Source organism: Eutrema salsugineum, unplaced genomic scaffold (assembly GCF_000478725.1).
Source record: "Eutrema salsugineum unplaced genomic scaffold, Eutsalg1_0 scaffold_9, whole genome shotgun sequence".
Lineage (NCBI taxonomy): Eukaryota > Viridiplantae > Streptophyta > Magnoliopsida > Brassicales > Brassicaceae > Eutrema > Eutrema salsugineum.
In genome coordinates this window covers 10,082,862-10,099,920 of record NW_006256342.1, presented here as the reverse complement: position 1 = coordinate 10,099,920, position 17,059 = coordinate 10,082,862, and the positions used below count along the sequence as shown (strand labels likewise).

The following is a 17,059-nucleotide window of genomic DNA, read 5'->3' as shown; positions in this document are numbered from 1 at the left end:
CATAGTACCTACGGTATGATCAAAAAAATCTAATGACATAAGAATATCACTTTACCCACGGCTTGACAAAAACAATTTTCTGACAAAAGACATTCGACCGGGTTTTCCGGAAGTAGTATCGACTGCTTGATTAGAAAAATTCTTCTAAGACTTTCGGTTGGTTTTCCAGCAAAAGTACCCATGGCTTGATAAAAAAAAAGTCTAATGACAAAAGAATTTTATAGTACCCACGGCTTGATCGAAATAAATATCTTCATACAACAGACTTTCGACTTGATTTTCCGACAATATTACCCACGGTTTGATCAAAAAAAAAATCTAATGACATAAGAATATTACTTTACCCATGGTTTGACCGGAGATATCTTCTGACAATAGACATTCGACCGGGTTTTCTGGGAGTAATACCCACGGCTTGACTAGAAAAAGTCTTCTAAGACTTTCGATCGGTTTTCCAGCAATGGTACCCACGACTTGATGAAAAAAAAGTCTAATGAGAAAAGATTTTTAAAGTACCCACGGCTTGAACGAAATAAATATCTTCAGACAAAAGACTTTCAACCGAGTTTTCCGACAATAGTACCCACGGTTTGATCAAAAAAATATAATGACATAAGAATATCACTTTACCCACGGCTTGACCAAAATAATCTTCTAACAAAAGACATTCGACCGGGTTTTCCGAGAGTAGTACCCACGGCTTGACTAGAAAAAGTCATCTAAGACTTTCGATCGGTTTCCAGCAATGGTACCCACGACTTGGTAAAAATAAGAAGTCTAATGACAAAAGAATTTTATAGTACCCACGGCTTAACCAAAATAAATATCTTAAGACAGAAGACCTTCAATCGGTTTTTCTAACAATAGTACCTACGGTTTGATCGAAAAAAAATCAAATAACATAAGAATATCACTTTACTCACGACTTGCCAAAACAATCTTCTGACAAAAGACATTCGACCGGGTTTTCCGGAAGTAGTACCCACGGCTTAACTAGAAAAAGTCATCTAAGACTTTTGATCGGTTTTCCAGAAATGGTACCCACGGCTTGGTAAATATAAAAAGTCTAATGATAAAAGAATTTTATTGTACCCATGGCTTAACCAAAATAAATATCTTTGGACAGAAGACCTTTGATCGGTTTTTCCAATAATAGTACCCACGGTTTGATCGAAATAAATCTAATAACATAAGAATATCACTTTACCCACGGCTTGAGAAAAACAATCTTCTGACAAAAGACATTCGACCGGGTTTTCCAGAAGTAGTATCCACGGCTTGACTAGAAAAATTCTTCTAAGACTTTCGATCTGTTTTCCAGCAAAAGTACACACGGCTTAATAAAAAAAAGTCTAATGACAAAAGAATTTTATAGTACCCACGGCTTGACCGAAATAAATATCTTCATTCAAAAGACTTTCGACTGGGTTTTCCGACAATAGTACCCACGGTTTGATCAAAAAAATATAATGACATAAGAATATCACTTTACCCACGGCTTGACCAGAGGTATCTTCTGACAAAAGACATTCGACCGGGTTTTCTAGGAGTAGTACCCACGGCTTGACTAGAAAAAGTCTTCTAAGACTTTCGATCGGTTTTCCAACACTGGTACCCACAACTTGATAAAAAAAAGTCTAATGAGAAAAGATTTTTATAGTACCCACGGCTTGACCAAAATAAATATCTTCAGACAAAAGACTTTCGACCGGGTTTTCTGACAATAGTACTCATGTTTGATAAAAAAAAATCTAATGACATAAGAATATCACTTTACCCACGGTTTGACCAAAACAATCTTCTGACAAAAGACATTCGACCGGATTTTCCGAGAGCAGTACTCACGACTTAACTAGAAAAAGTCTCCTTAGACTTTTGATTGGTTTTCCAGCAATGGTACCCACGGCTTGATAAAAAAAAAGTCTAATGACAAAAGAATTTTATAGTAACCACGGCTTGACCGAAATAAATATCTTAAGACAAAAGACTTTCACCCGGGTTTTCCGACAATAGTATCCACGGTTTGATCGAAAAAATATAATGACATAAGAATATCACTTTACCCATGGCTTGACCAAAATAATCTTCTGACAAAAGACATTCGACCGGGTTTTCCGGAAATAGTACGCACGGCTTGACTAGAAAAAGTCATGTAAGACTTTCGATCGGTTTTCCAGCAATGGTACCCACGGCTTATTAAAAATTAAAAATCTAATGACAAAAGAATTTTATAGTACCCACGGCTTAACCAAAATAAATATCTTCAGACAGAAGACCTTCGATCGGTTTTTCCGACAATAGTACCCACGGTTTGAACGAAAAAAATATAATAACATAAGAATATCACTTTACCCACGGCTTGAGAAAAACAATCTTCTGACAAAAGACATGCGACCGGGTTTTCCGGAAGTAGTACCCACGGCTTGACTAGAAAAATTCTTCTAAGACTTTCGATCGGTTTTCTAGCAAAAGTACCCACGGTTTGATAAAAAAAAATCTAATGATAAAAGAATTTTATAGTACCTATGGCTTGACCGAAATAAATATCTTCATACAAAAGACTTTCGACCGGGTTTTCCGACAATAGTACCCACAGTTTGATAGAAAAAAAAATCTAATGACATAAGAATATCACTTTACCCACGGCTTGACTAGAAAAAATCTTCTAAGACTTTCAATCGGTTTTCCAGCAATGGTACCCACGGCTTGATAAAAAGAAAAGTCTAATGACAAAAGAATTTTATAGTACACACGGCATGACCGAAATAAATATCTTAAGACAAAAAATTTTCAACTGGGTTTTCCGACAATAGTACCCAAGGCAAGAAGTTTCAAAGGGCGGGAATTGATTCAAGGCAAGCAGGCGTGAGCCATGCACAGAGAATAGAAGAGGGCCTTAGATATTTGTGTGAATACTATGACCGACCGGAGGGCCGAGGCTGGGGACATGAAGCTTTCTTTTTCTACGACAATGTGCAGATGGACGAATGGTACGGAGGAAAAGAGCTTAGTGCGAAAATGGGAGTGCAGTTTTATCACCTGTAGAGTTATCAGGCGGCATGCAACGAGTTGGTTTCCAATACTAATCGAGAGCTCTAACTAAGAAGCTTGTGGCGGAGCACAAAACGAGCCGGAAGAAAACTAAGCGGGCGTTGAAGACGTAGTAAGGGGTTTTGAATGGGGTTTTGGATTTTTGTAGTTTTGAGTTTTGAGTTTTGATTTCATTTAGTTTATTTATTTATTATTTTATTTAAAACCTTTATTATTATTTTTGTAATCCAAATTTCTTTTATTCAATAAAATTTGTTTGAATTTCTTTCTGCTTAGCTGCATTAGTAGGATATATTATACTTTATTTATTGGGAATTTTTTTTTGTCGGGCTTCTGAACCAGCACTAATTCCCTGTATTAATAATTTCGTAAAGCTGTATTCTGTGTGGCATAAATTTCACACTGTGATAAAGGCGGAGGATAAAACGTTCCAAGTTTGATATCAAGCAGAGTTACATTTCAAGAAATGTTGTTTATTGCCAAAATTTTACCACAATCATTTCGTGGTTATTATATTTTGCCTCAGATCATTATTTTCTAAATATTGTTGTATTTTGTGTCAAATTGGTGTCAATTTTTTCCATACTAACAAAATTTACTACAAATTGTCACCTTAAATTTTTGTAAATATTTACCATCATATTATCAGAGAATTTTTTGTCAAATTTGCCAAAACATAAAAACATAGGCATTTATGTCAAATTTGCCATGAAATTATGGTATTAATAATTTGTTACAAGTTTTGGTCAATAAGTCCAACCGAAGAATGAGCAAAGTAAGATATTTTATGGATTTGCCACGAACTGCCACTAATAATCTGTGGTTATTTTGTTTGTACTCTGAAAAAGTTGTGATGTCATATTATTTGAGAGGGCAGAGAATACATTCTTAAATGTTACAAAAAGAGTTGTGGTAATCTGTGGCAAAACCAATTATATATATGTGGACACGATATTAGCACTTCGTCAGATAGAAAAATAAGAAAGCTGAAAGAAAAAAATGTCTGATTTTTTTATTCTAGAAAGTGGATGTATACACTTTTAGATGAAAAAAAAAACAGGTGTCTTATAAATTTGTTGAGGGAATAAAACACATTTTTGTCTTTCGTTTGTAAGAAACCGTCTTTTAAGGAGCGAAGAAAGTTATTGTGTCCGTGTGTGAAATGTAAAAACCAAAAACGTCGTGATGCAGATACTGTTGCAAAGCATCTGTATTTGAAGTGGTTTAAAGAAATTAATTATGTTTGGATGCATCATGGAAAATTTGTTACGACGATGGTGGAGATTGATAATCCTAATTTTCAAATATTCGTCGATCAATGTTATGATGAAGATGTACGTATGGTATTCGATGATACCGGAATCCAGGATGAAACTCAACAAGAATAAGGTATTTAATATCGATTAAAAAGTGTTAAATTCACTACAAGAAAACAATCGCTTTCCAACAGTTCATTACGACGGTTTTCAAATCGTCGCAAGCTTACAACGATTTTACGACGATCTTACGTCTAATTTTAAAACCGTCGTAACACCGTCGTATAAAAAAATCGTCGTAAACTCGACGTACAATTTACGACGCATTACGACGATTATACATCGATAACGAGAGATTTGCTAGTAAATGTAAAATCGTCGTAAATTCGATGTAAAATTACGACGATTATACGACGACTGCATTTCGATGTACATATTACGACGATTTTACGTCGAAAAAGAAGTTAGGTGGAAAACATTTAAAACATGTTTACCTAACAATTGTAGGGGAAAGATTTTATCGCATAATCGTCGTAAACTCGTCGTAATATTATTTTTCAATGTAAATTCGTCGTAAAATGTCGTCGTAAAAACGTTGTAAAGCCCGAAATTTTCCTATAAATAGATCTTCATTCCTTCTTTCAATCACAACACATCATCATTCAAACATAAGAGCATCATCATCTTGGAGACCCATTGTAGGTCTCCTAAATTTTAGTATAGTGTTGTAAATCCTTATATATTGGGTTATCCATTGCTGGAAACCCGAATTAGGAGTTATTTACTTTGAAAAAAAGAAGTAATAATATTAAAAGGTTAATTTACTCCATTCACGTGGCTAGACGTGACACAAGAGACCAGCTCCTTTATTGTCTAATCAATAAAAAGATATAGTATTTTGAGTTTATTTTCAAGATATCTATATACGAGCTAAGAAGTTGGATGTATATGCGTAAAGATTCAGATGGGGCGTTGACAGAAGAGTTCTTTTTTTGATGTTATGGAACATCTTCCTGTTCATCTCCCACACGAAGCAGAGCTCGGTGGACCCGTTCAGTATAGGTGGATGTATCCGTTCGAGCGTTTCATGAAGTATCTTAAAGGTAAAGCCAAAAACCTAGCTAAAGTGGAAGGCTCAATTGTGGCGGGAAGCTTGACGCAAGAGACTTCACACTTCACTTCATACTATTTTGCACCGAAAGTACGAACACGAAAAAGAGCTACTCGTCGATATGATGATGGAGGAGTTGGCCATACATATGCCGTTGAAGGCGTACCTGACATATTCTCGCCGATCGGACGTTTTAGTGGAAAACTAAAAGAAGTTTGGTGGTCCAATGAAAAAGATTATCACAGTGCACATACGTATATCCTGTTAAATTGTGAAGAGTTGTCATCGCATTTTGATTTTGTAGGTCGAAGAAAACGGAGGAGAACTTCCTCCGATGACAAAGGTTTTCGCCGAGACGCATAAGAAGCGGAACGGCGAATTCACGGATCCTCGGGCGGAGGAGATCTACAACGCCGCCTGTGCGGCGATCGAGGAGCGGCAGACGCAGCTGACTCAGCAGGCGCGTCCAACGTCTCCCAGAGGTAGCTCGGTCCAATCAACCCGGCGCTGACGGTGGCGGAAATGGACCAGATTTTCGAAGAGGTAAATTTAATTACTATATTTAATTAATGTAACTTTAGTTTTAAATTGAATTTCTAACCGTAATGTTTTTAAATATTTTTAGGTTGCCCCAAAGAAAAAAGGGCGGGTATTAGGGATGGGGTCCATCCGTGATAGCCCGAGAGCTACGGCGACTAGTCACGTCCGGGTCCCGGATCCGGTTATCCGCCAGGAGATCAATCAGATGCGGACCCGTTACGAGACGAGGATCGACCAGCTCTACGGTCTCTTCGAGATCATGGGAGCCGACAACCCGGTGCTCATGGCGCAGTTGGACAAGCTGCGGGCTGATGGGGTTGTCGGATCGTCTGCCGGGTCATCTACTAGGACGCAACCGCCGGTGCAGACGGACGAGGAGATGTTCCGATCTCTCGGGGTTGAGCCTCCTAGAGCCGGAGATCAGGCGCCGGCGGAAGCATCTAACCAAAGACCCGGCAAGAAACACGTCGAGGACGATAGGGAGCAGGCCGGTGACGGGATCGACGATATAGATATAGATTTAGATTTAGAGCTGTAGGGTTTTTTTGTAAATATTACAATTAATTTTAATTTGAAATTTTAATAAATTTTAAATTGTAAATTATTTTTTGTTTTAATTTAAATTTTAATTCGAATTTTTTTTTAATTTTTAATTATATTAAATGTCGTATAATCATCGTAATATCTTTATTATTATTTTATAAAATCGTCGTACATTCGTCGTAAATATTACGACGAATTTATGACCAATATGTACGACGACAAATACGACGATTATACGTCCGTGATTTACGACGATTTTACGACGAAATGATTAAATACTTTACGATTGATTTACGAAGATTTTTGCGTCGTATATTTTACGACGATTTTACGTCGATCATTAACGACCACTTAACGACGGTCCAGGCGAAGACCAAATCGACGCAATTCGATGTAAAATCGTCGTAAACTGTACGACGCATTTACGACGAATTTGTTTCCCTCGATGTTACGACGAAACGAAACTGTCGTATATGATACAATGATTTTACGACGATTTGTCTATTACGACGATGACTTTACGACGATTTCGTAATCGTCGGTAGTTCGTCGTAATAGCCCTATTACGACGAAATAACGACCATTTTGACCGTTGTAAAATGATGTTTTTCTTGTAGTAATTAAAATATAATTGACGGTAGTTTAAATTAATTATTACCAACTAAAACTCATTAAAAAAATTTACATGAATTATGATAAATGCCGGTATTATATAGTCACATATCTAGCATAGCTATTAAATAGGAATTCACTTACAAAAATTTGATAGAAATTGTTAACTTGATTAGTTGACTAATATTTGATTTTAAGATGTTATTTAAAAAAGAATATTAAAATTTGGTGTTATTATATAACGATTCAAAAATTAAACTACGTTAAAAAGGAAACATTATTTAGTTAATAATTTATTTTTAATTTTATATTTTAAAAAATGGTGGGCGGTAGGTAAAGTTTGATTAATGCCACATTGATTTTTAAGGGAAACGATGACAAAATATATTAGTATAAATATAAATACATTGTGTGCATGTTAAACTTTACACACAACATATTTTAAACTGTTAAAATCAAACCAAATTTGAAAACGGCTGAAGAACATAAAGCTAGTAGTTGAATTTATAATCACTAGTTAACTTGCGCGGATTGATATAATTTTTCATTTGATTGTTTGAAAATCTAATAGTAGTTTGGATGCATTTGTTTATTATTCTCTATTGTTGAGTATATTTGTTTGTTAGATTTTTTTGCATCTTAATGTTTGAATACATGATCGTGAAAAAAGTGTAGAAGATAATAGATAAAAACATATTAGTATCCAAATAATTTAGTTTAAATAGTTTTGAGATCTTTTGATCACTGTTCTATGGATTTTAGATGTAGTTTTTTGAAATATCGTACAAATTTATTCGATTTTGATCAATGTTCTATGTATTTTGGACATAGTTTTTTAACTACTATACGAATTTATTCGAAGAAAAAAGAAAAGATTAAACAATTTAGATAGTCATACATTTTTATAATAAAATATTTGAAGTCGAAAACCTTAATCTAGACATCACAAATATCATCATTCCATTAGACTATTTATTGAATTTTATTTTTTGTTAGATTTAAACTAAATTTCAGTTTTATAAAATTTTAGAAACGGTTTGATTGACAGTAAAATACAGCATTAAACCACAATAATTTAAAGCAATTTATTTTAAGTTATTTTAACACAGCATCAGATAAGAACCAATAAAAGTATGATATGTAATTACAAATGGGGTTAAAAGTTCATTTTGCAGCTGAAACTCATTCTAGAAATAACACGTAACAAAACATTCTGAAACTCACTATGGAGCCAACATTTAAGCAAATCACTATACAAAAAGCGACATTCCATTAGTTAGAGATGATTTCCTTCTTTTTTTTACTTTTTGTTATTTTTTTAAAAAATTTTGGTTTTATAAAATTTTAGAAGCAGTTTGATTTGACAACAAAATTAAGAATTAAACCATAATAATTTAGAATGATTTGTTTTAAGTTATTTTTAACAAATCATCACATAAGAACCAATAAAAAATAACATGTAATAGCTAAATGGGGTAAACATGTCTTTTTGCAGCCGAAACTCATTCTGACAATGACACGTAAGCGAAACACTGTGAAATTCGCGGTGAGTACGACACATCAGCAAATCACTGCACAAATAAGTATATAGATATATCTGACTGTTAACATAATATTTTGATTAAAGAATTATAATTTTTTATGGAGTTATGGTGTGGATGCTTACGATGTCTCAAGAAAGCGAAATTTCAAGACGCATGTTGCATTGATGTAGAAAATAAATAATATTCCAGCATACGATATGCTATCAGGGTGGACGATACATAACAGATTGGCTTGTCTGTATTGTCTAGATGAGATAAAATCTAAGAGCACTCTTAGCAAAAGAGCATCCTTACAGGCGAAATCTAAGAGTTAGAAAGAAAAAATCAATGCATGATACTCCTCCAACATGGTTGACCTGAGAATAATTTTTTCATGAGAGGATAAAAAAACATGGAAGGGTTGTCCAGAACTGCTGATTGTGGAGGAAATGGTCACAACAACCATTTTCACACTATTGATGGGTATGGTGTTTATCATAACTGGGTAAAGCAGAGTATCTTTTATGATTTACCGTACTAGGGAGAGCTACTTCTTCATTACAATCTTGATTTTATGCATATCGAGAAAACTTTTTCGCCAATCTCATCAAGACCTTGTTGAATGTTCCGGGGAAGACAAAAGATAACGTCAAATATAGGATGGATCTTCTTCAATTTGTAAAAGACCAAATTTGGAGTTAACTCATGATGGAAAAGCACCTGTTCCAATATTCAGATTGTCGAAAGATGGCAAACAATTTTTTTTTTTAGCGTGGATGAAGAACGAGATAAAATTCTCACACGGATATGCTTAAAATTTTCCCGTTGCGTTGACGTTGATTCTTGGACGCTATCAGGCCTTTAAATTCATGATTGTCATGTAATAATACAACAACTTCTCCCAATTGTACTTACAGAGTTGCTGCCACAAAATGTTCACAATGCAATTTTAGGTATTAAATATTATTGATATATATATATATATATATCAAAAATTTTAAAGATTTTTGAATGCTATTAATATTATATGTATATAATAAATTTAACGATTAACCATATTCATGTTGATATTGCATTTTTCTTTCGGAATATATCTACTAAGGCGTTGAAGACCGAGGATGTTGTTGTATTAAAAGAAAATATTGCTCTAAAGCTTTGCAATAGAAGTCATCCAAAGGAAGTAAAAAGTTATGCTGATAAGCAAGTGGAGAGAGGCCATCTCGAATTCGGAGACGAATCCATATCAAGTAGGGAAGTCTGTGACATCCCAAACCCAGTGTTTTAACCCAATTGTTTATTTTTTCTCCAACTGCCTAACGCCTACAAATCTATCCCTAATTTTTGGCTTACTGCTCAAGTCTACCGGAAAATCCCTAAGCCCATATCTATTTCCTTCATTTACTCCTCTTAAAACCCTAAACCTCCCTTCCCCTCTAAATAAAGGAGTTTGTGGCTAGAGAGTAAGAGCATCTCCAATGTATTTCCCTATTTTTATCTCCAAAATGAGGGAACTGCAAAATGGAGTTGGATTTCTTTCCAATGTATTCCTCCATTTTCAACTCCAAAAAGAATATTCTAAGTATATTCTTCCTTTTTATTTTATTGTTAATTACTAATAATACATTCTATTTATAAAAATTACAAATGAAATCATTTATTTTTTTCTTTTAAAACTTTCATAAATTATAATATTATTTTAAATTCAAAACCACTATAATATAAAAATAACAACATTTAGATATTCAATGTTAAAGAAGACAAGTGCCCAAAGACAACAACATTTGGATATTCAAAGTAAGAACTATGCCTTGACAGAATTTATGGAAGAAAACAAATTTTTGTTCCAAGACTTAACCTCGATACAAGATCCGAATCTTCGTGCTTATGTTCAGAGTGAACAAACACGAATTTTACAGAAAATGGCTGAACAACAACAATATCAACAAAATCCGGCTCAATCTGGTTTGTTTGGACAATATTTTAATGATCTTGGTGGATCTGGAAGCAGTTTACCAGATTTTTATTAATCAGTTGTTGTAATAAATTTATTTTATGTTATTTGTAATTTCAATATTTTTTTATGTATTTTTAATTTTATGTTATTTCTAGTTTCAGTTAATCTTTTTATATTTTTTTATTTTTTATTCTCAAATTTTAAATCTATCTATATTTAATTTTAAATTAAATATATATAATATAAATGATTAAATTATAAATAAAAAATATAGTTTTAAGAATTAATGAAAAGTAAAGGACTGTATCTTGTAAATAAAAAAATTCACCTGTAAAATGGAGTTGAAAATGAGGTTACTCCATATTTGGAGGAAAAAATGGCATTCCTCTATTTTGCAGGTGAAAATGGGGTAGGATTGGAGAATAATTTTCTCAAAAACGGCATTTGGAGGAAGAAATGGGGTAGGATTGGAGATGCCCTAAGAAGGCATAGAGTCTCAATACCAGCGAAGCCCTGCCAAACTCCCGTCGTTGCCCACAACCACCAGAGTTGGCCAGATCCACCGGAAGAATGAGAAAGAGAAGAGGTGGAGACAATTCCAATGAGCCACCTTACGAGCTAATTTTCCGGTGATCCAGAAATCACCAGGAGGCGAACTATCCACCAATGCAAAGCTTTTGAACCCAGATTTCCAGCCGATCTCCATTCTGATGTTTCTTTCCGGCAAAGTTTCCATCAATCTAAAACCCTAATTCTATTTTAGAGAAGTTTTCTTTATGATAATTTCCACGTATAGGAAGTCTATTTATGGGAAGTTCATTTATGGCAAATCTATTTATGAATATTTCTTTTTCCAATCGCAGTTTCCTAAAGTGGCATTTCCCCAACTGCAATCTCTTTGACTATTATTTCTCTAATTACTATTTCCACGTTCTATTAGATTAAGATGAGGACTAGTTTGTGAATTCTTAAGATGCATTAGTTGAATTAGGAATATGTGTATGTTTGATATCAAGATAGGATATAATTGATGATTGATGCTGTTGCATAATGTATAATTATTGAGGCATGATGATTTAGTTATTGATTATCCAATTTTTAGGTAGTGTAGTACTAATTTTTTTTAAACCGCTGTGGACCCGGTGCGACCGTTGTGTACAGTATTGTTTGACGGTCTACAACGAAGGATGTGAAGTTGTAGTGATCAAGAAAAGGCTGATGAGCCATTTTTAAACCCTGTAGAGGGCTGTGGCACCAAGATTAATTGTTGAGTCCTTGATGTGTGTGTGGTGTGTAGAGAAAAAGTTGTACCCTTAATAAAAACAATGAAGCCACAAGTACACAGCTCATCAATTATAGTACTTAGGGATCGAATCCACAGGGAAGGAGGTTTTTTTTGAACAATCTTTGAAAGAGATTGAGTAAAGAAGTCTAGAACTAATTGAATTTAAAGGGATTTTTGGTGTCACAAAAAAGGTAAATCCTAAACTAAAAGGAAAAAAGGAAAATAGCTTAAGAAAATCGATTAAGAAACTAAGAAAAGAAAAGTAAGATTGCTTGAGAAAATAATAGGCGAAAAGACTATAGAAAAATGGTGATGGGTTGTTTGGGATATCTCCGGGGTATGATCGATTCAAAACATGTTAAAAAGCAAATAAAAAGATCCTAGCTAAAACTCTTAGAACTCGAGCACGGTTGTATGATTAAGTTACTCTCATAATCATAACCAACTGCCACACACGACCCTGACCAGTAGCTATTATATCTGGCCCCGATAACAGGTGCACGCAATAGGAGAATTGCTCTTCTAAAACTAGATCAGAAAAATAATAAAAATTCTTGCAACACTAAATATCTAAATCTGACGCTACTCTCATGCATTAAAAATAAGTTTAGAAGAAAGAGTTTTAGGATTAAGCTTAATAGCACATGCAATCCTCATCAAACATATAGATCCCCTTCAATTAATCCCTTAAACCCAACAAGTAAATTAGTCAGACATAATAAAGAGAGCAAAAACATTGTAGAAGAAAGCTTTGAAGAAATCGATATTTAAAAAAAAAAAAGGTTCAAGAGATAGATCTTTATCTCCCTAAACCTAAAAATACTTAGTATAAAAAACCTAAGACAAATTTTGAGGTACTAAAAGATGTAATCTAAGCACACAGTTTATGGTTCTTAAAACATGTATTTATAGGTCTTCAAGGCATGCTTTGTCACCACTTAGGGTTTCTTCGAAGACAGGAATCAAACAGGCTTGAAATTGGGCTTTGGGGTTGGACATTGATTGGCTGCGGTCAGGAGCTCTCTGGCCGTGGTGAATAATGTGTTGGCCACGCTCAGGATGGTTGGCCGGCTGCTTGAATGAGTTCTTGATCTTCACATAACTTTAGGTTGAACCGTTGGATTGTCTTCATGTAAAGTATGCCTGAAAGCTAGCTGATCCATCTTTAAGGTCTCTAAATTTGAACTGGACCAGCCGGTGAGAAGGTCTTCAGTTGATGGTGAACTTCTGATGGTTTGACTCTGAGTTGAAAATCTGGTATTCTATCCATTTTGCAAAGCTTTTGTCTAAGTTTCTTGAAACGAGTATTGAGACTACAAATACTCAAAAACCATAATAACAATGCATAAAGAAAATAAAAATCATTAGAAAGTAAAATGATCCATACAGGTGGTAAAAAATGCTGCTATCAGTCTTGTGGTTGCGCGGAGGTAGTAATCGTCAAACCCATTTATGGGCTATGACAGAGAATGAGTACATGGGACACGAGATACTTGGGGAATGTGGAGAGTCTATCCTGTTTGAGTTCTTGTTGCGATATTATCCAGCTGCAGCGACCAAGCCCTGCATGGGTGATGGCAAAGGATTAGTCTGTGTGGGTGGTGGTAAAGAATTATTGTGAAGCCCTGTGTGGGTCGAGACAGAGAATGAGTACCTTGGACAGTGGGTCTTTGGAAATGTGAAATTGACTCGCTAAGTTGATTGTTATGAATGAATTAGTGTTTGTCTTTATTTCGAACAATTAGTATCATATATATTATATAATAATGTTAGTTAGGGTGGTTGTTGTGTGAGTCTAATGTCTATATTACATATAATCGTTATTGTTATTTCAAATAATGTCAAAGAGTCTTGTGTGCCCAATGTACACCCTCGCTAAGTATTCCTAAAATGCTCACCCCTCATTTCTCTTTCAGGTATTGTTAAGAGATCATTTTGGCGTAAAGTGCAAGTCAATTCATTCGTTAGGGTTTCCCCGGTTTTCCTTGTCTCAATTTTGTGAAATCTCAAACCTAGGGTTTTGACTCAATTTTTTTTCCCCCAAGCAGCAAAACTTTTAAAATGCCCATCACTGATTTTTGGCCCAACTACCCAAGTCCAGCAGAAAATCCCTAAGCCAGTTATAAAGTATCCACTTGTTAGGTATTGTAGTACTTATTGTTAAACCGTTATGGACACAGTGCAACCGTTGTGTATAATATTATTTGATGACCGACAACGAATGACTGAATTTTGTGAATGTTTAGTAATTGAAAAAGGGCTGACAAGTCATTGTCAAACCTGTAGAGGGATGTGGCACCAGGATTAATTGTGGAGTCATGTGATTCGGTGGAGGCATTAATCGTCAAATCCATTTATGAGCTGTGGTAGAGGATGGATACCTAGGACGTAAGGTTCTTGGGGAATGTAGAGAGTCTGTCTTGTTTGAGATCTTGCATTATAACCACATTTAATAAATTGATAAGACAAATTTCATTTATTTGATAATAATACATTACATTATTAGTAAATTAAATATTATATTATGAATCTCGTGGGCACTTTTGCCTATACCTCGCTGATTAACTTTGTTTCTCACCTCCTTTTTTCCCTTTTTTCAATGTAGGGTTTAAAGGCGTTTTGCATTGGAGTGCAAGGTGGATGTTTTCCAGGATTAGGGTGTCTCAAGTTCTCCAACCTTGTCCTCTATGTGGCAACGTAAATAAAACAAGAGATCCTCTCTTCTTTGCATGCCCATTTTCCTTCACGATATGGCACTAGCTTTGTTTGCTTCTTCTCGGCTTTCAAATCAACCCTGACTGGCTACTCACCATCCGTTCAGTGACACGTAATCGCTTGAGCAAAATTGACTCGCGCTGCTGGGTAGACTGGCGCTGCAAGCAACAGTCTACAATTTCTGGAAAGAGAGAAATGGAAGACGTTACAGCCGCCCTCACCACTCTGCTCTCTAACTCACCCATTTTATTGACAGAGACATTCGAACTCACATTAATTCTCTGCACAAAGGGGTACCGGCACAGAATGCATAACTCTTGAACCAATGGCGTAATCTCAGCAGCATTCATGACAGTATATCTCTTTTTGATTTAGTTAAGTTGAATTCTACGGCTCTGCTTTTGTTAGCTCTGAAGTCTTAAGCTCGGTTTTATTTCTGCTTTTACAGTTATCTGTTCAACTTATCTAAACAGTCTGGTTTTGAATCTCAAACGCCAAGTTATGTTTTTTTTTTTTGTTTAAATTATGTAATTTTTTCTTATGTGATAAATAAGTTTTACATTTCAACAAAAAAAAAAAAATAGTTCCAACTTTCAGTAGTAAGATAAAATTGAAACACAGGAACCTAGTTAAAACTCACCGCCGTTTAGTGATATTGGTTTCGCATTTTATGAGATGGGACGATAAAGAACTTGTCACGGTAGTTTTTTGAACATTTTGAGTTTTTTTGAACATTTTGAATTTAAGGTAAAACAAAAATTGATTCTTCCTTAGAGTTTTTTGAACCTTTTGTTCTTCGGTAGTCCTAAAAGATTTGAACATTTATTTATACACACATATATGTATTGTATATTTGTAATAAATGAAAAATCCCATCATTGTGGATCTATGTGAGAAGTATGTGGAAATCTAAGAAGAAGTTTAACACGGTAAGTTGTTACAGATTCTTCTTCATAATAAATTTTAGCAAATATGGCGATTCCACGAGCAAAAGCAAAAGCTCCTGTCCCTCCAACAACCTCCATGACCTCTTCTAATTTATGTGCCATGTCTCTGCTCCTAATGCTGACACTTCCCGTGTACTCAGGAGTCTCCAACGTCAAATATATCACGTTAAAATTCGAGGTAGCAAAGTCTTCATGTGGGATTACAAATCCCTCAGCTTTTCCCACGATCCGAGAATTGTTATCGGCTCCTTCCGTGAGCGTACGCCGGAAAATCAATGCTCCTCCTCCTCCTCCGTGGTGGGTCCGAGCCATGCGTTGCGTGGACCGGCGAGAGGAGTAGGATGACGATGGGATGTGGGCTTGTTGAACATAGAGTGAGAAGGAGAAGAGTGATTCTGGTGGGTCGTAATCCGGAACGGGTGAGAATAATGCGAGTAGAAGGACGACGATGATAGATGCGACGACGGCGATGAGGAAAATGATTCTAGTTAACATGGTGGAGAAGAAGGGACAGAAGAAGAGTTTCTAACTATTTATTAAAAAGGTCTTTGGTTTTAAAGTTAAATTAGTGATTTTGGTATAACCACTACTTCCACAACATAACTAAACCATTACTTTACTTTGTCCTCACGTTGTTTTTTTCTCCTATAGTAGACCTCTGCATTCAATATTTCGGTTTAGTTTAGTTCGGTTGTTTTAGATTTCGTTTTTTTTTTCTCTTTATAAAAAGTTGGTGCAGGCTCCAGCCTCCAGATTATAACCACATTTTCTTTCTTTGATTTCTGATAAAGTTTTTGCAAAATAAAATACTAGAATAAAAATAATTTAAACTAATATGATATATCATTTTATCATTATTAATGTATTTGTAGTATTTATTCAATTAAACATCATGAATTTTGAAATATTTTTATTTATTTAATTCAAATTTCTTAGTGAATATTTGGTTTGCTCGGTATAAAAGTATTATCGTACGGTTATATAATCAAGTTAATTCAGTTTCGTTTTGATATAATTTGCTTTTTCATGTTCAATTTTTGTTTGATAATGTGACAAGAATCCTTTAGAAGTTGTGAAAGGTTCCTTATGTTTTATATCAATAGAGAAGCTATGTCTTATATACACAATACAATTAACTTAATACTTGACAAATTATCAATATGGGACAAATACAATAAAGATAAATATAATAAAGCTGAATATGACCCAATAAATATGGTCCAATACCCCTTCTCATAGTGGAGTGTGGAGGTTACAAACAGCTAATTTACCAAGAAAATCTTCAAACTCCTTTCGACTTAGTGCCTTTGTCATTATACCAACGAATTGAAATTTAGTGGAAACATGTTTTGTAGCAATGGTACTACGAAAGATCTCATCCCGGATAAAATGATAATCCTACTCAACATGCTTAGTACGAGCATGGTATACCGGATTAGCTGCTAGTTTCAGAGCCGATTGACTATCTGAATGAAAGATGATGGAATAGTCACACGAGATACCAAGAACCAGAAGTAGCTGT

General features: G+C 34.8%; 1 protein-coding gene and 1 long non-coding RNA gene across 5 annotated transcripts in view; one reads left to right on the top strand and one right to left on the bottom strand.

Moving 5' to 3' along the window:
• Positions 1-3,190, top strand: part of LOC112083932 — an 11,835-nt gene extending 8,645 nt beyond the window's left edge. For 2 of the 4 annotated variants that reach the window (XR_002897970.1, XR_002897972.1), the window contains exon 9: positions 2,814-3,190. This is a non-coding gene — a long non-coding RNA (uncharacterized LOC112083932). The remainder of the gene's footprint in view (positions 1-2,813) is intronic. The other 2 variants (XR_002897973.1, XR_002897971.1) reach the window with 2 other exon arrangements.
• A 12,275-nt stretch (positions 3,191-15,465) lies between these two features.
• LOC18008772 (dirigent protein 1) lies at positions 15,466-16,033 on the bottom strand. Its single transcript, XM_006391429.2, has one exon. It carries the CDS (start codon positions 16,030-16,032, stop codon positions 15,466-15,468), a length of 567 nt encoding a protein of 188 aa, XP_006391491.1. The 5' UTR covers position 16,033.
• Between the last annotated feature and the right edge of the window lie 1,026 nt (positions 16,034-17,059).